This window comes from Dermacentor variabilis, chromosome 9 (genome assembly GCF_050947875.1).
Source record: "Dermacentor variabilis isolate Ectoservices chromosome 9, ASM5094787v1, whole genome shotgun sequence".
Classification (NCBI taxonomy): Eukaryota; Metazoa; Arthropoda; class Arachnida; order Ixodida; family Ixodidae; genus Dermacentor; species Dermacentor variabilis.
In genome coordinates this window covers 85549714-85574437 of record NC_134576.1, presented here as the reverse complement: position 1 = coordinate 85574437, position 24724 = coordinate 85549714, and the positions used below count along the sequence as shown (strand labels likewise).

The 24724-nt window shown below is 46.3% G+C and overlaps 2 protein-coding genes across 2 annotated transcripts in view; one reads left to right on the top strand and one right to left on the bottom strand.

Annotated features, from left to right (window-relative positions):
• The window catches only part of LOC142557047 (structural maintenance of chromosomes protein 6-like), a 100900-nt gene extending 97413 nt beyond the window's left edge, over positions 1 to 3487 (bottom strand). The window contains exon 1 of the mRNA XM_075668594.1: positions 3387 to 3487. The gene's annotated coding sequence lies outside the window, so the exon portion shown is untranslated. The remainder of the gene's footprint in view (positions 1 to 3386) is intronic.
• LOC142558429 (uncharacterized) lies at positions 381 to 23774 on the top strand. The gene is made up of 3 exons (XM_075670564.1): positions 381 to 569; positions 21481 to 21692; positions 23468 to 23774. Exons 1-3 carry the CDS (start codon positions 381 to 383, stop codon positions 23748 to 23750), a joined length of 684 nt encoding a protein of 227 aa, XP_075526679.1. The 3' UTR covers positions 23751 to 23774.
• Positions 23775 to 24724: the final 950 nt, after the last annotated feature.

Genomic DNA, 24724 nt, shown 5'->3' with positions numbered 1-24724 from the left:
TCAAACAATGGGAGAAGGTCCTAGAAGGTAAAATAAAGATCTAGGTGTGTTGAATATTTGCCTTTAGGGCACTTTTAAGCTTCATAATTTAGCAGCCATCCTTTGTGTCCCAAACTTATCCAGTTTTTCAAACATGTGTAAGTGTTGTGGAACTGGGCACATGACAGCAGATAGGCAGGAAATGGCGAGAGACCTATGGTGAAAGACGACGACTGCAGACGTGGCACAACGCGGGAAATAAGAGGACACGCTCGAGGGTTGGCGGAAGGCAAAAAAAAGAAACAGAAGACACGAGCGAACAGGAAGCTGCGAGCACGAAGGCGGATTGAACCAGCTGAGGAGGTTCGTGCAATAAGTCCAGAGAGGGCTACCCAGGCGTAATGTTGGGCAGCCTCGTCACAGACTATCGAGCCAAGGTCCTGCTGTGTCCTGTGCCTGGCCGGTTCCAGTGCTCTCAGGGTTCCCGTGCTCGCGGAGTTCCGGCACTACCAGGGATCCTGAGCCACCACCCCAATGGCTTGTCGCCGTGTCACCGCCACTGCCCACCCAACCCAAGCCAACTCCACCACGTACGGCGTGCAAACTCAGTTGGGCTGTATGCTGTGATGGACGGACTTCAAGGGTTAGTGGGCGAGAACTGTGCAGTGTGTTGTGTCATGGGATTTCGCACATTAGGAGACAGTCTTAATTCGTGCGAAGTTTGTGGCTGTGTAAGATTGCAGTTATATGTCCACCTGTGCAACATGACTTTCGCCTTAGAGTCCTTCCTCACCGTACCTCAAGTCAACAAACGTGATAGTCCACATTATCACCTTACACCTTGCCACAGACTGCTTCTGCATTAAAACCACGAGGTGTAGATTGCACTTGTCAGAGCAGATTAATTAATTCTGCTGCCTTGAGCCCATGGTGAGTACTCAGTACTGAAGAAACGTCACCAAGTATGCCAAACAGCTTGGAGAAACCAAGGCACTTGACATGGGACACACTAATGCCAGATGTGTCAGAAGAAAGTGTTAGGGAAGGCACATGTCATTTAGCTTTTGTTCGCATTGTTTGTGGCGCAAATAGCAACAGTTGCTATGGGAGCTGGTCAACCTCAGCGGTTGACAAGGCCATGGTTGGTGAAGTGCAAAGACCAGAGGAAATGCACTCAACGTCCAACATGAGAATGAGCAGCTTCCACATAAATTAGATGCGCTGCTGTAATGAGGAGGCTTTATGAAGAGTGATTTCAAGGCCTCTCCTTGGGTTTTTTTCCATTCTCTGTCATACAAGCAATTCTAGCTGACACCATGAGCACTTCCGTTTGGTCAATCTGCGTAGCAGTGCGCCTGACAACAGAATGCAATGCAGAGTGAGACTAAGAGTGGCACAGCAATAACCCTTGGGTGGTCTGTACTGTAACAGGGCTGTGCTCAGCTGTGGGCGACTTGTACGCACAAAAGGCACCACTTACACATGTAATAGTCTAACAAACATAACTGCAACCAGAGAATATGTGAACGACGGCAACTATCAGACTACCAAGAATGTATATCAGGGAAATTTTCATAACTATGTGCAAGCAATGGATGTCACGAGGCAAGGCAGAAAGTGTGGAAGTCAAGTCGCAAGCCACAGCGATGACATAAGATGGTCGAACATATCTGTGCGCAGCCTACTTTTGCAAAAGCAACACTCGACAAGCTTGCTCAAACTCGTTACAGTGGTTAGGGTTAACTAATCTTTATTGCTGCGCAAATCCCAAGATCGGGTGGGTCTGTCGGAAGTTATTATACATATGCCCGCCACTGCCCCACCATGTTCCTTACATGAACCATGCAAGATTTTCGACTTAACCATTCCAACATTGGTGAAAAAAGGAGGCCCATGTGGCAAGAACAATACTCTCATAATCATATATAACTTATACAGAAAAACATGCTTTTTTTTTACACAGGAGACTTCATTTGAGATTATGAACTGACGTCATAAAGAGCATGTACTTATTTAATAGAGAAAGACGGGCGGAGCGGAGCTACCTACACAGAGGACATCCTCGCCAAATGAAGGACGAACTTTCTATGTATAGGGCCACCCGACCAAAACGGCACCGATAATGAGATCGAGATCTCAGCAGATCGAGATCTCAGCACCGAATATATTCTAGATGTGCAAAACAAACGCCAGCCTGACTATTCAGCCCCTATTATGGTATTGCGCCAGCCTTTAACAACTCTTCAGCCAGGGCCCGACTCCAGATATCAAATGCTTGAGGAATTGAATTTTACCTAGAAATGCCGCTCGCGCCAAGGACAGTCTGCTATCGCTATAGACCTTTGCATGCACCACTGGCGTCGACCACCGAATATGATTTCCTTTTTTTTTTTTTTTATCTCCTGCCCTTCTTTCAAACAACAAGACCGTCCAACTATCCTTATTACAGGTCTAGCATCTTGGATAACAGCTTGCCTCTACGCTAGTTTTTGCGATGGTGAAGGGATTTTTACGCTGAAAGCAGCCCCAGAAGACGCAGCACAGCCCGATGGGAAGGAGGGGGAAGGGTTGTGCGGTTAGGTTACGCTGGAATATTTGGCTATGGAAAGTTCTATACTGAAAACAGCGCAAAATTGCACAAGTGCACACAGGGGTCCAGATAAAAATGGTAGCGAGTTTCCGTTCATAGGCAAGACGTGCGAAACACGACGGACTCGCACGACGTCGCAAGTAAGGGGTGTTCAATTCTGGCGCCAAATTAACTTCTCAGCTACTGGCGGACGGCTCCCTCTAAAGCTTGGGCAGCTGCCTCATATGGCTAAAACACATAAATGCCTGCGCATACTTCTCACCAGCGTGGCTAAAGCATGAACAGTGGCGGTGTCAAAGATCATCCCCCGCCGCAGCATAACCTATATCCCTAACCATAGCCCATAGGCTATGTACTGTCATTCATTTGCCGCGGTTTTACTTCCGCTAGCGTAGCACAGTTCTACGACGCACGCTGTGTTTATTACACGAACCACTGAGAAATCCGGTACTGCGCTACGAGCACACAAGCAGTAATGGCAGGTAACGAATATAAGACGAGAAATAACGCACGCCTTTCAGATGACAGTTACAGCGCGCGCACTCATACGCGTGTTTCCGTTGTCTTTTCATAACCGACACTCTTGAAGTAGCAAGACGCGGCTTGGTATTTAGCTGCCTCCAAAACGACACAATTCTGGCGAAACTGACAATTCTTTTACCCACAACATTATACATATCCCTAGATAGAGGTCATTGCTTTCACGTAAGTCCCGAGATTAGGTTTTCAATTGACCTAACTTAGCGCCGTAACAAAACGCAAGCGGTGCACATTAAACAATGCGAAGAAAGACCTGTGACAAAGAGTGAATACTCACCAAAGCACGAAAACAACGAGTGGTCGAAACCCGCCGAAACCCCACGTTTCAGCGCTGTTTCCAACCGATTTTCTCGCGCGCTCTGCAAGCGGGAAGCTTCAGTTGCTTCGGCTTGGATTGAACTGGATACCAGCAGAAATGTCGGATAGGTGGATGGATGTTATGGGTGTCCCCTTTGTAGGGGTACGGTGGTTTGCACTACCAAGCTCTTGCTATTATACTGCGTAATGTCGTACTTAGATTAAAGAAGAAAAAGAAACACTATAAGCTCCCACAACCAAATTTTCTGATCCCATATTGCAAAGTTTGCTTTTCTACAGCTCCGTTTTTTGACATTTCCTTACTTTACTTCTACCAATCTTCTAATCTCCTCCTACTGTTGTCCACGTTATCATAGATCCTCAACGTGTCCATGACATGTCCATGACATGTTGAGAATCTATCACGAAGGAAGGAAACTAAGGAGAGGCCCTGACGTCACTCTTTGTGAAGCAAAAGTGAAGCCGGAAGTTGGCGTTGCTCATGGCGATGCTCCGCCTTTTGGGCCACCCTCCTCTCTTGTTTACATCTTTCGCGAAACCACGCCGCGCTGCGCGTGGTTTCGCGCGCGGAGCGCGCGCTCTCGCGTAACATCCGGCAGAGCACGGTGCAGGTAGCACAGCGCAACAAGACACGGTGACTAACGCAAACCTGCCCACACAGCGCCTTTGCCACGGCACGAAACCTACCAGAGCAACACGTGCGAGCGCTCAAAACCATACCAACGCCGCCATTGTGGCCCAAAAGGCGTGGCCATACAGCAAAAAAAAAAAAAAAAAAAAAGCAGCAAAAAATTGAGAACCTACTACGTCATTTCCGCCACACTTTTCTCCTAGCGCGCGGAGGGGGTAGGGCCTCTCCTTAGTTTCCTTCCTCCGTGGAATCTATGATAGTGCCCTCTAGATTTAATATGCAGATCTTAAAGGTTATACTTTTGCCCGTTAAACGCACCAAACGCGATTCTGAGTACAACATTGACCAACAATCCACAACCTTCAACGGAGGCGTACAAAAACAAAGTTCACAATAGGGGTTCAGAAACTTTGGTTATGAAATTAATCTGTGTTTTTTTTCCTTCTTTTTTCTTTTTTAACATAGGTAGGACATTATCATCATCATGAGCTTGTTTTATGTCCACTGCAGGACGATGGCCTCTCCCTGCGATCTCCAATTACCCCTATCCTGCGCCCAACCGATTCTAACACTCTAAAAAAAAAGCTTACACCCTTTGGGGTGTATATCTGCCACACAACGATAATCGTCATCTTTCCTGCTTGCGTTTCCTTTCTTGAAGACGCTGCGCTCGTTACTTTCCTGTCGAGAAGGCTCTGTCATGCTGATAACGCGCATGCCGTTCGTGACTTTGAAGTACCGGGCTCGCAGCGTTAAAGAAAGGAAATGCGGGAAAGACAGATGACGATTATCGTTGTGTGGCAAATATACACCCCAAAGGGTGCAACTGTTTTCAGAGTGAACTAGCGCCCGCGAATTTCCTAATTTCATCGCTCCACCTAGTCTTCTGTCGTTCTCAATCGCGTTTCCCTTCTCTTGGTACCCATTCCGTAACCCTAATGGTCTAACGGTTAGCTAAAGGCGCATTGCATGACCTGCCCAGCTTCATTTTTTTCGCTTGATGTCAATTAGAATATCGTCTATACCGTTTGCTCTATGATCCAAACCACTATCTTTCTGTCTCAACGTTATGCCTACCAATATTCGTTCCATCGCTCTTTGTGAGATCCCTAACTTGTTCTCAAGCTTCTTTGTCAGTCTCCAAGTCTGCTCCATATGTCTGCACTGCTAAAATGCGCTGATCGCACACCTTCCTTTTCTATGATAATGGTAAGCTTCCAGTCAGGAGCTGGCAATGTCTGCCGTATGCGATCCAACCCATTTTTATTCTTCTGTGAATTTCCTTCTCATGATCACGGTTCCCTGTGATTAATTGACCTAGGTAAACGTACTCCTTCACACACTCTAGAGGCCGACTGGCGATCCTGAACTCTTGTTCCTTTGCCCGGCAATTTATCATTATCTTTGTCTTCTGCGTATTAATCTTCAACCCCACTCTCACACTCTCTCTGCTAAGGTCCTCAATCATTTACTGCAACTCGTCTGCATTATTGCTGAATAGAACAATGTCATCGGCAAACCAAAGGTGGCTGAAATATTCGCCATCGATTTTTACTTCTAAGCCTTCCCAGTTTTATAGCTTGAATACTTCTTCCAAGCACGCAGTGAATAGCATTGGAGAGACTGTGTCTCCCTGTCTGACCCCTTTCTTTCTAAGTATCTTCCTGCTTTTATTGTGTAGAATTAAGGTAGCTGTAGAACCTCTGTAGATATTTTCCAAGGTATTTACGTAAGATTTATGTACTCCTTGATTACGTATATATAATGCCGTTATGACTTTTGGTATCTCTACTAAATCAAATGCCTTTTCGTAATCTATGAAAGCCATATAGAGAGACTTATTGTACTCTGCGGATTTCTCGAGAACCTGATTAATGACATGGATGTGATCCATTGTAGAGTATCCCTTCCTGAAGCCTGCTTGTTCCCTTGGTTGACTAAAGTCCAGTGTTGCCCTTGTTCTATTGGAGATTATGTTGGCAAATATTTTGTATAATACTGGGAGTAAGCTAATGGGCCGATAATTTTTCAATTCTTTAATGTTTCCCCTTTTGTGGATTAGTATAATGTTTGCATTCTTCCAGTTTTCTGGGACCCTTGCAGTAGATAGACACTTCGTATAAAGAGCCTCTAGTTTTCCAAGCATTGTGTCTCCTCCATCTTTGATTAAATCGACCGTTATTCCATCTTCTCCTGCCGTTCTTCCTCGTTTCATGTCTTGCAAGGCACTTCTTACCTCATCGCTAGTTATAGGAGGAGTTTCTGTATCCTGTTCATTGCTGTTTCTAATTGAAGTATCCTGACTGCTCTGGGTACTGTACAGGTCAGTATAGAGTTCTTCCGCTGTTTTTACTATATCTTCGAGATTGCTGATGATAGTACCCTGCTTATCTTTGACAGCATACATCTTGGTTTGTCCTATGCCAAGATTCTTTCTAACTGATTTCAGGCTGCATCCACTTTTTACGGCTTATTAAGTCGTTCTGACGTTATAGTTTCGAATATCACTTATTTTCGCCTTGTTGATCAGTTTTGGCAGTTCCGCGAATTCTATCCTATCTCTTGAGTTGGAAACTTTCATTTTTTGCCGTTTCTTTATTAAGTCCTTTGTTACATGGGAGAACTTGCCTACTGGTTGCCTTGGTGCCTTGCCTCCCACTCAATTGCTGCATCTGAAGCCAACCTAGTAACGGTTTCATTCATTAGCTCTATGTCACCATCATCTCTCTATTCTAAGGCTGCATATTTGTTTGCAAGTACCAGCCTGAATTTGTCTGCTTTTACTTTTACTGCCTCTAGGTTGACCTGTTTCTTCTTGACCAATTTTGCTCTTTCTCTCTCCAAATTGAGGTGAATCCTAGCCCCCACTAACCTATGATCACTGCACTTTACCCTCCCTATTACTTCTATATCCTGCACTATGCCGGTATCAGCAGAAAGTATGAAGTTGATTTCATTTCTTGTTTCACCTCTAGGGCTTTTCCAGGTCCGCTTTCTGTTGATACGCTTCCTGAATAAGGTGTTCATTATTGGAAGCTTATTCCTTTCTGCGAATTCTAACAGCATCTCTCCTCTAGCGTTCCTTGAATCGACGCCGTAGTTGCCAATTGCTTGTTCACCAGCCTGCCTTTTCCCCACTTTTGCATTGATGTCGCCCATTACTACAGCATACTTAGTTTGCACTTTTCTCATCGCTAATTCAACATCTTCATAAAACTGATCTACTACCTCATCATCGTGACTGGATGTTGGAGCGTAGGCTTGTACTACCTTTAATCTATACCTCTTATTAAGTTTGATTACGAATACAACTACACATGATTACGACTACAGCTGCCCTGTCATTAATGCTGTAGAATTCGCAAATGTTGCCCGCTATGTCCGTATGGATTACGAATTCTACCCCGTATTGCTTCTTATGTATAGGAGGCCTCTATTGCAGAGGACATGTCCGTTATTCAGCAATGTATAAGCTTCAGCAGTTCTAATTTCACTAAGGCCGATGATATCCCAAACAATGTCTGATAGTTCCTCAAAGAGTCCTGCTAAGCTAGCCTCACTCAAGAGGGTTCGAGTGTTGCAATGGTCCGTTTCCATTGGCGGCCTGTCCGGACCCAGAGATTCTTAGCACGCTTTGTTGCTTTACAGGTCTGACCGCCGCCTTGGTCAGATGCTCCGCAGCTGCTGGGGACTGATGACCATTAGGTAATTGAGGAAGCCATTTGGGAAGCGGCGCCGAATACTGCACCAGATAGGCCAATTCCTGTTCTGGTGAGGTAGTGTCTTGTTGAAGCTTAGTGGGCCTTCCTAATTTGGTTTTACCTGAATTAGTATAGCCTGTTGGATCTGGAGGACAATCCCAATTGCTGTCCCCCAGATTTTGTACCTTGCCGTTGGGTGCGGGAGTTGGCCGAGGTTGAGGAGGACTTTGAGATGAAAACTGGAGGTTTACTTACATTATTTACAGTGAGAGTGTAAAGAAATTAACAGTCATAAAGTCATTTGGCGCCGGCAGCAACTCGGACGCTGCGGCCCGTGGCAAGAAGCTCGAAAGAGATGAATGAAGGAATTCTCCCTTGCTGCTCCCGATCTCTGGCTTTTAACCCCTTCGGTGTCTCGAAGTCACGTCCCGTTCGGCCAATCGGCGAGCCCGCTCAGGTGGCGTCATTTTCGGCCAATGGTAGGCGCCCGTGCGAATGTAAGTCACACCCGGCGCAGAGGGTCGCTCCATTGTCTCCACATGTCCAAGGGAGTACTTCACTGCGGTATTGCCTTCCTGGTCTGCAACTGCCGTCCCAAAGGCGAATGGTGGGGTTGCTGCCCTGGCTTCACGGTGCATTACAGTCGTCTTGCCTCGCGGCTTGCAAGCGCACAGCGGGGGCAGGCAGTTTGTTCTCGAGCGACCTTTCAGAGCAGCAAAGCAGCTTTGCTCGGGACCCACGTTACCTGGAACAGTACCAGGCTCCCGCTACACTTTCGGGAAGAGTCAAGCAGTGGGACAACAGCTCCACATGCGGCGCATCAGGTGGGGGACGCCAACTTGTTTGGACGTGCCGCTCCTCGGGAACGTGGTAGATGTGCTTCTGCGCTCCTTAACTAGGTGTGACGCGATTCGATGTGGTCTGGTGAACTCGAAGGAGGCTCAGGAAAAGGTCCCGTATCTAACAAGCCCCACTCGCTCTAGACATCTTTTGCCGGTGACAGGCGTCGCTCCAAGCGTGCAGATGTTAGGCAGACATTCGGCAATAAAATAACAAGAGCTTGAGGGCGCTACCCACCACCCACTTCCAAAGGGGTCGCATATAGCACCCATCCACCTATCCAGAGCCGAAAACGCGTCATACTAGAATTCACACCTCATAGAAAGGCTTCCTCTAGATTTAAAATGTGGGTCTTAAAGGCCAGGCTTTTGCTGGTTCAATGGGGTGGAAGAGATATTGAGAGCCAAATTCACGCCATAAAACGCGGGTCTTGGACACCACTTATAAGTCAAGTTTTACGTCTGACACTTTTAAACATATATGCTAACTCTATAAAGACAGGCCCTTAACCTAACATATGCGTTCCTGCTCAATTTACTTGCCTTAGTACGAAACTACATGTTGAATTTCTACGACGCGTGCCGATTTTTAAGCATCCTAGGCGTTTGCGAACAAAGGTTTTTGAGACAGAATCAAATAGTAATTGAATATCATATAGTTCGGGAATAATGTGCAGCCTTCTCAACATTATTATTAAATAATTTTTACGTCCGGGCACTAACATTATATGATTTCTGTGATTACACTGCTGCACTTTATACAGCATTCTTTAGCAAGCACACAATGAGCTTAGGAACAAAACAGCAGTTTGTTCGCAAACTCGGGGTTCTTCGGAGGAGACGCAGTCTTGCGTAATCATTTAAACTCTATAGAAAGGTAGACATATTGGCCTTGGGCTGCTAAACACGAGGTCGCGGTATCGAATCCCGGCCACGGCAGCCGCATTTCGATGGGGGCGAAATGCGAAAACATCCGTATACTTAGAACCCCAGGTGGTCCAAATTTCCGGAGTCCTCCACTACGGCGTCTCTCATAATCAGATCGTTGCTTTGGCAAGTAAAACCCCATAATTTAATTTTTTTAGCCTTGTTAGTCAATCAATATCTGTGAATATATTTGCGACAACATCATCTGCGGTGATAGCGAAGAAAGATAAATATATGTTTTTTTTTCTCATTTTAGAATGATCGCGGCAGATGGTGCATGCCACCTTTGATCAAGGATGTTGCAAGGAAACGCACTGCAGATTTATTTGGATGAGAAAATGCAAGGCGCCGCGTACAAAAAAGTACAAAACAGTACTCACTGCTGAGCTACGTGTCTTAACAATATTTTATTGCGAGTGATCGTGATTAGCCTAAATAGACTGACTGTCTGCATAGGCGTATATACCGGGGGGGGGGGTGGCAAGGGTGCACTCCCCCCCCACTGCCAAACGTTGGGGGCAAGTATGCCATTCCTCCTCTGCCCCCCCCCCCCACCCCCCACTTTTGAAAGCGAGCACTGGCACTTCGGGCAGCACGCTGGAAACTCCATTAAAATTACAGCTGAAGCTAAATTTTCTTTCTTATTAGAGTGACCACATAAGTAATCCTTTCCTTTACTACGCATATCTCTGCTTGTACAATCACGATTGTCTTGTGTGCCTTCTCGGGACACCCTGTAGCGGACGAGGCGCCGGGATTGGCCGTACACGCTCGCGTTACGGTTAACGCCTGGCGCTGGGCAGTTCCCGCCCTAACAAACTGCCAGCTTGCGGAACTTGCATCATGCCCAATTCTTTGTTTCTGTTGAGAGCCGTATATCCGTAGTCTAAACCACAATCAGCCTCATCATCATCATCATCATCATCACGCCCACTACAGGGCAAAGGCCTCTCCCATACTTCTCCAACAACCCCGGTCATGTACTAATTGTGGCCATGCCGTCCCTGCAAACTTCTTAATCTCATCCGCCCACCTAACTTTCTGCCGCCCCCTGCTACGCTTCCCTTCCCTTGGGATCCAGTCCGTAACCCTTAATGACCATCGGTTATCTTCCCTCCTCATTACATGTCCTGCCCATGCCCATTTCTTTTTCTTGATTTCAACTAAGATGTCATTAACTCGCGTTTGTTCCCTCGCCCAATCTGCTCTTTTCTTATCCCTTAACGTTACACCTATCATTCTTCTTTCCATAGCTCGTTGTGTCGTCCTCAATTTGAGTAGAACCCTCTTAGTAAGCCTCCAGGTTTCTGCCCCGTAGGTGAGTACTGGTAAGACACAGCTATTATATACTTATAAGTATATAATATATACTATATTATATACTTATATATTATATAGCCTGTTACACTTGAACTGCGGTTGGGGGGGGGGGGGGAGGTCCGGATAAAGTATTATAATAAGCCCTGCCCGACAAGTGGTGCGCCTCACGGCAGGAAATCGTTGGATTATCAAATGCTGGAACTATTTAATCTCTGTCCATTCCAGCGTTGCAGTCTCAGTCTCTTATCGCCATCAGAAATATAATCAAACATTTTACAGGTATAACTGTAGGATTTCACTGTGTAATCACGACTTGTCGTAGATATGCTCGTGAAAATTACCATGGTCGAACTCGCAGAGCCGTTTCACTACCAATAGAACACTGGCTTGAATTTTTTCTAAAGACATGTGTTACTTCTGAATGACGATTTCAATTTTCAGGCTGTTTCTAACTAAGAGCTACACTACATTACTTGCTTCCAGGCTATACTTGCTTCCACACTATATCATGTCACATGGGAATGTAAACACAATAAATCATTCCACCAACACAATAACCCGAGTGCGGAGCAATGGGAGAGTCGGCTTACCAGCTGCGAGCTCACGTCCCAAAGGGCCTTAGTGCAGCACGCTAGTGAGGCAGCTAGGCTCAGTGGAGCCCTGGAATAGGGGCCCACCCTTGCCGGAAGAGGCTCCAAGTCGCCGGCGCACAAGACGACCGAGACCTCGAGACGCTAAATCCTTGAAGGAACCAAATAAAGTTTTTCTCTCTCTCACTCTCTCTCTCTCTCTTATTGACTGAAAACAGTAAACGACTGGTCGCATTGCGCCAATTTTTATGCGTTATACCCCGCATTTGTTTGTTTTCCCCCTGTATCCTCGGCAAAATATGCGGGGCACGGTGTTCATATTTATTCAAAGTACGAAAGAATGTTCCGAATGACGACCGATACATGTTGATTCTGTGTAGGTTCATTACAGCCTTCGCAGAAAGTTACCCGTCGGAGCATTCCAGGGTGTCATACTACCGCTAATCCAAATGCTTCTTAGGCTCGTAAAGGAACGCAGGAGATACAAACGTTAAATTTCCACCCTAAACACCATGTGCATACACAGTATATTTAGATATACATACAAGACAAATGTTATTGTATTTTTGAAAGAGAAGGAGGTAGGGAATCAACAATCGTTTCTAAAGGTATAGATAGCCTGTGATAGAGAAAGAATACGTTACTGTATGTTCATCTTGCTTCAAATTGCTTCGCGTGCTTTTTCGACCCTGATAAAAAACCAATAGACTTAGTGACCCTTTCGCAAGGCTATTTTATCAACGGATTGTGAAGTGCACGTGAACGGTATGTGTCTCCGTATTGCTTCACTGTCTAATAAGCAATGCTAACGACTCACAAAAAAGGATTTCTAATAATTTACAACATTTATCAGGGACAGAAACATCGTCACTTGCATGCAGAGATCATAAATATACACAGGGTGTCCCAATTAACTATCATGCACCTAGATTTAAAAGAACAGCAATGCGCTACTCGAAGAAAGCCTACTGCATATTGTTTCCAGTACAGTGGAGTAGCTGCCAGCAATACTTCTAATTACTGAGATTTAATTACGCAATTGTAATTAATTCTCTTAGTCGAGACGTACTATCGTAATTTTCAAAGTGTCAATGAGACATTTGTAGCACAGCCAAGGGACATCTGACTGCGGTATTTTCAGCAACGTACTAATTGCGTACTAATTTTTTTCCGACTGATAAACAAACCCGCGCAATCTGGAGAATACGACATGACCGCGCTCGCACCTAGGTCATAAAGCAGCGCCCTCGTGCAGGCTCCGTCTAAGTTATCCAGAACGAGATAAAGGAGGAAAAAAATGTGCAGATCCCACGCACTGTGGGAATCGATGAAAGCGAAGCTTCCGGTGCTGGATGCCTTGATTGGCGATAATTAGCCGTGATGTTGACGGCTAAAGCTTAATTTCTTCAACGTTTAGGCTGACATAATAGTGGTAAGTTGACCGATGATTAGCCGTGATGTTGACGGCTAAAGCTTAATTTCCTCAACGTTTAGGCTGACGCAATAGTGGTGAGTTGACGTTAAACGTTACCTTGCGTGCACCACTGCTGTTTGTCTGCGTAGTACACAGAACAAACAGGGAGATGTGCTTGCTTGAGGCGTTGCTGTGCGCCATATTTTATAGCCTCCGACAGGGTTGAGCGTTGTCATTGCCTCACATGGCACATCGCGTTGTGGCAGATGCATTAAACTTGAATTGGATTATGGGGCTGTACGCGCCAAAATCGCACTCAGATTAGGAGGCACGCCGTGGTGGTGGACTCCGGATTAATTTTGACACCGTGATGTTCTTTAACGTGTCCCAAATCTAAGTGCACGTGCGTTTTCTATTTGGCCGCCGTCAAAATGCCACTGCCGCGATTGGGATCAAATCCACGACCTCTAGCAATGCCATAGCCGCAAAGCTAACGTGGCGGGCACGTAAGTACGGTGGCTAGAAGGGCCACCGTACTTCTGTCACCACCCTTCTAGCCACCGTAACAGAAGTGTTGATTTGACGGTCGACCGCTTTCGTAGTGTCTCCCTGCGGTGCGCTTTAATAATGCGGCTCTGCTTCTGCACGCCCTACATAAGTTGCCCGCCTGAGATGTTTGTATGGCGTTTATTTTTCATAAATAGCAGCAACGTACTGTACCGTACCTTGAACTTAAACTTATCCTGTTTCCCCGCAACCACTGTCGTATAGTATAGTGGCATCTGTGCGTACAGTGTGCTAGAATAGGGGAATGCTAGAATATTTTAGTACACTGTACCTGTGCGTTTTCATCGAGCGGCAGCGGTAGTAAGGTTTCCTTGCCTTCTCACGTCACCTCCCCCTCACACCTCTCTCTTGTATGGTAACTGCTTCTTCTCCTTTCTCTCCTCCTTCTCCTCTCTACACTTCTATCTGCGTCCCCTCTGGCCTCGCAAGTTAGTGGAAAGGGAAGCGCTGCACTTTCTGCAATGCTTCTGAAGGGAGTCACGGATAATTACAGCTGTCAAGCGGCTAATGTGGCGACGGCCAGGGAGCTCCAGAGGGCATTGTGCACATTCGACGCGGTGGGGTGAAAACGGGTTTCTCCTGTCGCCTTTCTTCTCTGGCTCGCGCCTGTCATCTTTATACACGCTCTGACACCCCTCCCCCTCGACGTGGTGTGCCGGACAGCAGCAGCAGTGGGAAAATCGAAGGAAGAGGCAAAGAGAGCTTCGCTTTAAAAAGAAAAACATTATAATCGAGCTAGTGCCTCATCTGCCGCGATCCCGGCCGAAGTAACACGTCGCGTTTGGTGGTAGTTGGAAACAACTTGTGAAAGTTGTTGTTTTAACGCAAATAAAGTGCACGGATGTTTTTATTTTGCCATAATATCTATCACCACAAAAGCGAATTGACAACGTCACATCAAAGGTGCAAAGCTGCGTTTTGTTTCGTCTGAGTCACCATGTCTTTCTCTAATGAGCATAAGGTAAACATGATCCTTGCCTTGCGAGTTGCAAATGGCAGCGAGAGGAAGGCCGCAAATACATATCAGTCATGGAAGTGTGGCGGTAGACCAAACGCATCGACTATCATCAGAAATTATGAAAACCAGAGACGAACCGGCAGCTTGAAGAAACAGCGGCGGAGGAATCCATCTTTGAGTCCTAGCATACGCATTTATAGCATTTATGGCCTCCAACCCTCATGCTATCGTGCGGGACGTGGTCGCCCAGGTACCTATCTACAAGTCATCAGTTTGGAGGATTCTAAATGACGGTCTTTCACCCGTACCACCTTAACCAGCAATAATGCTTGGAAGATAGCGACCTGTAGAATCGTCTAGATTTCTCGAATTGGGTCCTCACAAAAGCCGATGAGTCACTGGACTTCTTGAGCAACATCATGTGCACAGATGAAGCCAATTTTCGCAGAAATGGCTAGGTAAACTTGCATAATGCACGCTATGGGGGTGTCTACAATGCACACTGGATTAAGCGCAATCGGCATCAGTGCCAGTGGTCGTTCATTGTGGGGTGCAGAATTTATGCCGGTGCTGTAATCAGTCCCGCCTTCATCGATCACATACTGACTGGTCAGCGTTACGTGGACGAAATCCTTGAAGGAGTGGTGGATGAGTTTCTCAGTGAAGTCCCGCTGTCACGTGTTCCACTTCTGTGGCATCAGCAAGATGGACCACCAGCACATAGCAGCAGCCGAGCACGAAACTAGTTGGATGCGACTTTTCGTGCACCATGGATTGGAAGGCACGGGCTTGTAAATTGACCCGCTCCGTCATCTGACCTCTCTCCATTTGATTTATTTCTTTGGGGCTATGTGAAAGATCGTGCTTACATGATCGAGACAGACGTCAGATTAGTTCAAGGAAAGAATAACGGATGTCTTCTGTAGAATTCCGGCGTCGGTCATCAAGAACGCCGCCGAAGATGTGATGAAACGGACACAGTACTGCGCAGCTGCAAAAGGAGACCTATTCGAACACGTCCTCTAGGCAGCAGCTGGTGTTCAACGGAGCTTACGAGTTTATACATTATAAGGTCACACTGAAATCTGATGTTTCTTTTTTTTTTTTTTTGCAGACATCCTGATTGCCAATTCGGCACATTTAGAAATGGTACATTTACTTTCTTGAACACATCGGTTTTGCCTTTTATTTACACGTTGGTCGCTTCCCGGTCTCTTTATTTCGCTTTTATTTCTTGACACGAACCCGTTTTTGCAGCACCGTATACACTTTCGTAAAAAATAATATGGTCACTTTAATTTGGCTTTGGTCCGAAGCAAATTTCCGGCACGAAATATATAGCTTCGCGCGCACTCTTTCGATGGAGTGCGAGAGAAGCCGGGATTTCGAAACATTTCATGCATATATTACATTGCTTTTCGCATTTCGTGCGTGGTCAGAGTGGCGCTTCGGCCGCGTTATTAAGGGGCTTTTGTTATCAATGTGATCAGTCAGCCTTACCATACCATACCTTGAGAGACGGATAATAAATGTTACGTAGAAATGAGAGGAAGGAATAACTGCGAAGCCGCGAAACCTGCTGTAGGTGCTTCTTCCGTACCATTATCAAGGTGATGCGCTGTTAAGAACGGCCCGCTGAGGTGCAAGTTTTGCCAGCTAGTTGCGACAGCGGCGTCAACTTTTCTTGGAAAGCCACCGTTACGCTCTAGCCTCGGCGCCGTTGCGACTAAATGCGATCGGCTGACCAACTATTGTTACTGAACCCGCCACCGCCGATCTGATCTGCCATTAGCGGGGGAGTTGCCGAAGGAACGTCCCCGGAGGCCTCTTCCCACGCGCCGTTCAAGACGCAAGACAATGGACAACCGGCGGCCGCGCTGCGGGGGTCAGCTCGGGGAATCGGATGTGTCGTTCCTGACGTCAGCTCCGAGTTCTGCGAAGGCCATCTGATGTCGGTTGGGGACCGTGAACCTCGCGCAGAGAGGTGACTCGTTTACGATGACTGGTCGAACGTTTCCTTCACCTTGGGATCGAGGGAGGACCGAGTGTTTATAAACCGCTGTTGTGCGGCTGCTCAGTGTACTTTCTCTCGCAGTCATGCTAGACTGATGAACTGTAACGTCCTGATGTAGATACTGTAAATAAACCCATATTCCTCGTTCTCGATGAGAAGCAGTCCTTCCCTTCAACAACGTCCTCAGCGTGGATAAGTTGGACGACGACATGGGCCAGCTACCATCTAATTCATGCCCGACTCCAATCTTGACAACTGATTACGAGCGATGGGATTGACCCCCCAATCCTCACAGCGCTGTCTCTGGATTGCGACAGGCAATTATGTTTCTTCCATTCAGCTTATTGGAGGGTGCTGCTTCATGATGCGGGTGCGAGCTCACACACGCGGTGTATTTCATATTTCATGAGTTTTTTTTTCTGCCCCTCGGAAAAAATTGTACGCAATTAATACGTCGCCGAAAACACCGCAGTTAGATGTCATTTGGGGGTGCCTACAAATGCCTCATAGGCACTTTGAAAATTAGGACAGTACTTCTCGAGTTAGATAATTAATTGCAATTGCCGAAATAAATCTCATTGATGAAATAAGTTCTGGCGGCTGCTTTACTGTACTGGAAACAATATGCACTAGGTTTCCTTCGAGTAAGGAAATAAGTTCTGGCGGCTGCTTTACTGTACTGGAAACAATATGCACTAGGTTTCCTTCGAGTAAGGCAACTTCTCTTTCTTAAAGTCTTGGTGCATGGTAGTTGGGGAACACTGTATAATTCACTCAGCAACCGAAATGAGGCCAAGCCGGATTCACTCGAAATCAGAATCAACAGCTGTCATGCGCAGCAGCGCTTATGCTGGGACTCACAGAAAAGGAAGAGAGAGAGAGAGAGAGGCTGCAGTTTCGCTGGAAAGGCGAAGCAGTATTAGTGATAGCAAAGTAGTGATAGCAAATAATTATTCAATTGCAAAAAAAAAAAAAAAATGGGACGCAGAAGTTATGAGCCTACTGCACTTCATCCTTTTTTTTTTCTACTGCTCTTCGCACGCGAGACCTCAGCAGCTGCGCTCCTCTTCCTGGTGGACTTACACGACATTCGTGCCTAATGTGCGCACGTGTTCGATAACGAAGCAGTCACGACAAAGAGGCTCATAAGTACTGACCGTTGCATTTCCCACATGTACGCGTGACAAGCCGAAAACCGATTGCGCAAGTTTACTGTCCGGTACCGAGACTTGCGGAGGAAGCGGGCCCATGCCGACGACTTTGTCGAGCCTGAGCTTCGTCCAGCTGGTTCATATTGTTTTGCTTTTTTTTTCTTCTCAATCACTTTTTCATCTGCTCGACATTCGTCGTTGTGGTCATTGCGAAAGCGCGCATATGCGTCCGCACTCGCTTCGAAAAAATGAATTCCCTCGACATCCCGTAAAATTGGCAGCCGCGCATGCAGATGATGCAGTGGCCCGCAGGCTCTTGCTTGACGCGCGGTAGACACTGGCACTGCCGTTCGATTCGTATAACGTAGTGTTCAAAGCACGCAGACGACTGCGGCGTCGTCTACGTGCCGGGTCTACGCCTATAACGCGCTCAGCACAAGTGAGGGCAGTTGAAGGGGCACGGTAACGGTTTTATCGCACGTTTCTTGCGCTCTCGTAAGCCTCTGACCACTTGTCAGGCCTGCGCGCTAGAGAATATAGGCACTCGCCTTGACAACGTCGCAGTGTTACGGAGGAGGCTCGATATTCGGGCCGTTCGCGAGCGCGGCCTCTTTGCCGACCTGTGCTGCGTGGGCAACATGGAGACGCTGGTAGTCACGTGGGTGCTACTGCTCGGCGCATTCTGTGGCCAGAACGAAGCGACGCTGCTGACCATCTTGGCTGGAATTAAAGGCGCGCTACTGAACGCGAACCGAGGTACGTGATTATACCAATAGTGCGCGTGCGTACAATGCATATGTAAGCGCATACTCGACGGCCGCGAGGTTTGCTGACGCTCTCAAATGACCACCGAAAACCTCATCTTTCTACCGAACACCTTTAAGGGGATGTCCTTCTGATGATATTCCGGAAGTTCATCACTTTCAGTTGTTCGCTGTATCCTCAAATACGCGGCTACAGTATACATGCATATCTTGCATGCGGAAAGGAATGGAGTTGCGATGTCCGACAGTATTCAACCTCGCTGCTCGTATTTTTTTTTTCGGTCCCATTCCTTGAGAGCATCGTTACTAAAGCATATGTATATATTGCGTGGCTGTAGTTCAGTCAGTCCGGGCAAGGTGCCTACAACAAAGCAATTGAGCAGCTGTTGTGTACATGTCCACGGCACGACGTCCAACGCCTCTCTCAACGGACAACTTTAAATTGGCTTGACTCCAGACCATTTTCTGATAGACAAATGCCGGGACGATGGCCACGCCGTTGCTTGAGCAAGAAAAGCTATCCGCGCAGCAGCGCAGTTCTTGAAGTGCAACAGCATCACTGGTCGTTTATAGCCCTCTTGTGCACCTCTTGCGTACGCGCCCTGTCCACTTTCTCCCTATTTTTGTCTTTAATATTCCCCCTTTCTTTCACCCCCCTCCCCCCTTGTAATGTAACAAACCGGACGCGCGTCTGGTTAGCCTCCCTGCCCCTTTCCTGTTCTTGTTGTCTCTCTCTCTTGGATGAAGTGATAGCAGCAAAGAACCAGGGCAAATATGAAACAATGGGACTGAATCTGACAAAGAAAGAGGGAAACGGGAAACGTGAATGACAACGACCTCCCAGCTGTGTTATTTCCCTCTCACGTGACGTCGAGTAAAGCGCGGGATCCTATGAGCCAAAAAAGCATGTCCGACCGTTTGTAATGCTTTTTTAGCGCGGAAATGTATTTTAATTTTTCAGGGAACACCCACCGCTTTATGAACGATGGCTTTCTTGGACAAACGGAAACGCAGCGTTTTCGGACAAGCTTCAGTGGCGACAGTGACAGAGACACCGGTGTGCAGGTGAATTGCGACGTTTCTTGCATCGCATGCGATCTGCTGCGCTTCATTTTCAACGATCTTTTGGTAAGGAAAGTTTGGGAAACACACTCTCTAGCCACATTTTGTTTCCGACTTGATCGTGCGCATGTTTAAAAATTACGCCAGATCCGCATGCACTTGTTGGAATCAACGTTCAGCGAAACTTGAAACTTTGATTGAAACGTTTCAAAGGAATTCTATGCAAATACACACATGAAGGCCGCACGCAATTTCGTTTTATACCCAGGCATGCAGAAGGACGTGTTCACGTTCTTCTGCCACAGCAAAAATATTGCGGCAAAATTTTGCAGCACTTGGTTTCGCCGTAGCGCGTACGTAACTGTTTGCATATTCTGCACCGCTTTTTTGTAGCATATACGTGCCTGTCCGGCAGGACGGCAAGACGCGGATACCGCCACCAAGCGACCCACGTGACCCACACGTTCACGAATGACGAATAATCTCGTCGATCTGCTCGTTAATGACACGGCGCTCCGAAGCTGATACACGATAGAATGAGCGCTATCCTGGGCATTGACATATTCCGCCGTATTGTCGAATTCGCCATCATGTCAGCTCTGATTGGCCGAGAGGGTTGCGACAGCCTCTCTGCATGATAAGCTATAAATGCCGCCATTACAAAGTTTCACAATATGACGGAAACTGAGAATGTCCCGAATGTATAGCACCTAAACTTTGGCACAGCGGGCGATGGGTGCCCTTATCGATGTGGTGCTTCACGGCGCATGAGCTTCCTAAAGAATAAATCTGGCCAAAGTAAAAGAAAGGGCGGTCTCCATGGATCACCCCACTTCACTAATATGCTTCTTCCGGTTCGGCCCAATTCACTTGGTGACAATCCGACCTATAGCCGACGCACGATACCCCAGGAGGAAAGCGTCGCTTTAATAAATTATGCGATTGAGAACTTATATTTGTTACAGTAAGGCTCTTTCGGTACTATTTGACTGTGGTTGCACGTTCGGCTTGTAGGCGCGTCCTACTAAAGGCCTAGAGCGTAGAGCACCGGACACAGTACAAAAAGAGCTACACTGATACACCGTACGCAGCGTGTATCTGCATCGAGAATTTTTTTGTCTCGCGTCCGCAACGCTACGCCTAAGGCCTCGGTATCATTAGTATTTATTATTGCGCAAGTCCGTGTAAGGAAAATAACCGGTCCCTGGCACAACTATAGGGGCTTAGTACGGCAAGTTGGAATCAGCTGGCGTAAGACCTAGGGTAAGACATTGGAAATCGCAGACGAGGCCTTCGTCCTGCACCCCCCCCCCCCCCCAGGGAACATAAAGAAAGGATGCTGCTGCTGATGATGACTATGGCTATGGACTATGACTATATGACTATGATGGCTGGCTATGTAAGCCGATCCGTTACATATATTTGCTGCCCTGTGTTAAGCCGTTCGGCAGGACAGCTGCATGCAGCCAAGAGGGTTCACCGATAAAGCTTCCTTTTAGCTTACAGGCAGCGACGGCCGACAATTCCGCAGCGTCGCTTGGTTAACGGCAGCCCGCTAGACGTCATTGTCTTCTCTTTCATCATACTTATTATAATCAACATCTCAACAGCCACAAGCATCATCATCGTCATCGTGTTCCCTGGTGTGGAAGACGAAGTCCTTTCCTAGCAATGTCCAGTTGCCTCCGAGCTGCGACAGAAATCATTCCATGCCTGCAATAATCCCATGACCTAAGCCTTCTGCTGCCCTCTGCATGTGTTTCCGGTACATCTGCACCAATTCTGTTAGATCAGTATAGGTACATAAAACTAGGAGAAATACGAAAAGCACAGATGTGCGCGAAGAGCGTTGCTGACATGGTGCAAGTCTGACTTACGTGTAATCATCTTAGCAATGAACTATAATGGTGACTGTCGAAAACACGATGCGCGTATGGTTATTACAAGCGGATACAGTATGAATATTTAAAGACATATTGTAATGCCGATGGTGCTGCTTATGACGTGGTCGTGGTGGTGATGATGAAATGGTCACTAGGAGACGCCCGCGTGTCGTTTCTAAACCCGCCCCTAAAGCACCGTGTACGGACGCTGAACTCTTGCGCTACGCCGCAGATCCTGCGCCAGGAGGCGCCACTGATCCATGAGATCGAGGTGCGGATGAACCAAGGGCTCGAAGCCGAGCGCAACCTGACCGCCGTCCGCGAAGAGATCCGCCGGGAGCTGGTGGAAGCCGAAAGCTCTGGAAGAGTGGGAGACGCCCAACGCGCCCAAATGGAAAACAGAATCTGGCAGCTGGACAAGCGCCTTAGTCAGCTGCGGCAAAAGTGAGTCTGCCCGCAAGAGCGCAGCTTTATCATACGGCTGCATGACAACACTAACCTAGATCATTCCCGTCAACTCTAAGCGGGCTATCTGTATACGAAACGCGGGATAATGGGATTGAGCGTCTGACATTCAGCTGAACTGCGTCGTATGCTCTGCACCTAGAAGGAGCGTATCAATAAATAAATAAATAAATAAATAAATAAATAAATAAATAAATAAATAAATAATTGAGACCGACATACAGACAGTTGGTCGGTCTGTCTGTCAACGAGTCCACACATGAACGAATAAGTGGAGCATTACGAACGTTCTCGTCTGTGGATGAAACATCGCCAGAGCTGGGCAGTATATCGGATATATGTACATCGTAGATACTAGATTAAGTTACTCCTTGGGTACCATTTATTTGTATCATGAAACTTGCGGCAATACGTATACCTGTGTGTGTGTATTTTCGATACACCAACTGAAGTATCGTGTACCTTAAGATACACATATCGCAATATCCACGAAGACGCTCATAGTTACTCAAGGCTGGCAAATTGCTTGAAGCTTATTCTAAGAGGCGATGATTTGGGTTAATTCGTACTTCTACTAAACAAACTAAACAAACAAGGAACGTGAATAATATACAACGTAGCGACATTCAACTCCACACTTTCCAAATTGAAGGGGCCATGACACTAAACTTTCGAGTCTGAATTGTGCATATTTACGCGTTCAACACGTTCCACAACAAGCTCTGAAAGCTTCAGTGCATTTGGTGTTGTAGAAATTCGCAGTTTTAAAATTTCTATATCGCAGTGGTATGTATCGTGCAGCACTCTGGCAATCCTGAAAGGTGACGAAATGCAAGTGCATTCTGTGCGGTATAGATGTTCGCGTCAAACGTCTGGTTTTATATATATATATATATATATATATATATATATATATATATATATATATATATATATATATATATATGTAGTGCGTAGCGCTTTTGAATAATAAAGACAGATGAGGAATAAACTTCTCTGCAGGGATCCCTCCACAGGTGCTATAATCAGTAATTAAGTAATGTTCGAAGTCTCTTGACATACAAAAGGAGATCATCGTATCGGATGCAATCAATCCGCCAGTACTTTGCATCTTGATCTCAAATACTTGCCGCGCTGGTATCTCGTATCCGCATCATGGCACAATTTCAAATAATCTTTGCCCTGCCCTGGATATATATATATATATATATATATATATATATATATATATATATATATATATATATATATATATATATATATATATATATATATATATATATATATATATATATATAGCCAGCGCCTGAATGGGCGAATCAATTATTATCCGAAAATCGAGCAGTGTCCTAGCCAAAGGACCACAGGTGGTGAACTCAATTTCTCTGCTTTCGGACGCAATAAAATTCTCTGAATTACAACACAATTTTAACCTGCTTCCAACCCTTCACGAACAGGAATTTTATCCGGAGTATTCACGTGACGTTACATACGTCCCATTGTCGTCCTATCCACAGCTTCCACGTGACTTCAACTGTGCTGGTGAAGATAAACGAACCAAGATAAGGCGCAGCTTTTCATTCCGGTGGCTATGCAACGTTATGTCGGTCGCAATGACGTCAATGCGCACCCCGTATTGTCTTCAAAAGGGCTTATTTTTGTTGCCTATATATAGACTTTCCGTTGAGATGCAATTAAATGCCATGCATAATTTTAGTAAGGGTTTATCTTTGAAATTCCACCGGTCGTTGCAGGAACCTCGAAGTGGAGAGGAGGTTTCGCTACGTCATCGGCGGCATCAGGTCGGGAACGATACGCAGCCGGCGAAAGGCGCGCAGCATGCTGGGCGGCATCGTGCAATTCTACACCAACGTGGTGATGAGCTACGTCAACACCTCCGTGTCGCTGGCCGTGGGAATCGTCAGGTTCTGGACGGGCCTCTTCGGGAAGTTGACCGGAATGGCCGGCGGGTCGTCGGCGCGCTTATTCGAGATGCCGCATGTGGAGGTCCGACCCAACCTCGACGCAGGATTTTAGAATAATACTTGCTTGCAGGAAATAAACGCGACACGAAATGTCCCATTCTTCCCGCTTTAATGTACTATGCAGTGTAGTAAACGCGGTGCGGGCATGACATGCTCGTGCCATAGGACTATACTATAAGGAAATATAGGTGGCAAGGTCCATCCATGTCACACGTTTGATTAACGCAGAGCACGTTAGATGGGGAGATGCGTGCTGGTCCTTTGTACAACTACTGTATGCAGTCCCCAAAGCGGTTGGTAGCACATACACAAAGTGTAGCTCTTTGTAGGCGGTATATGGTATATATAGTATGCAATACAACTAGATCTACGGGTGATCATTCTTAAGTTTTACGGCATTTTTAAAAATCGCCCGGGGCAGATAGCATAATTCTTGTCCTTGAGCTGGAGTACTCGAAGAGGCGAAGAGACATCACTATAGCACGAGAAATCGAAATACGCATTCAAGTAAGTAACAGAAGTTCTTTAACTAAACTTTCTAATTAATTACTTCGCGCTACATATACCAGTTTACGAATTGTAGCCGGTGAGCTTGCAAGACGCATCCACCTTAATTGAATCTCCAGGATGACATCAGTTTCGAGGTATCATTTCCCCAAGTCTGGGCCGAAATACATGGGCGTTCCAGTTACTTTTGTACTTCAATGCATAAAAGAGCATTTTTTTTAAAAAAGAAGTAAGCGGAGCAGTTAATTTTTTACGGCGAATTTAATAGCGCATTCCACCAAACAGGTTTCATTCTGGAATTTATGTCCAAGTAGATACGCCTCGCAAACTCACCGGCCACTATTCGTAAATCGTAATGTGTGCGGTAAAGCAATTAATTAAAAATTAATTTGTGAGTTTTCGTTAATTAGTTGAATATAGTTGAATATAGTTGAATATGTGTTTTTGTTTCTAGCGGTAGTAATGTCCGCCTATCTGAATAATCCAGCTCAAGCTAGGACCATAATTAAGTTGTCTGCA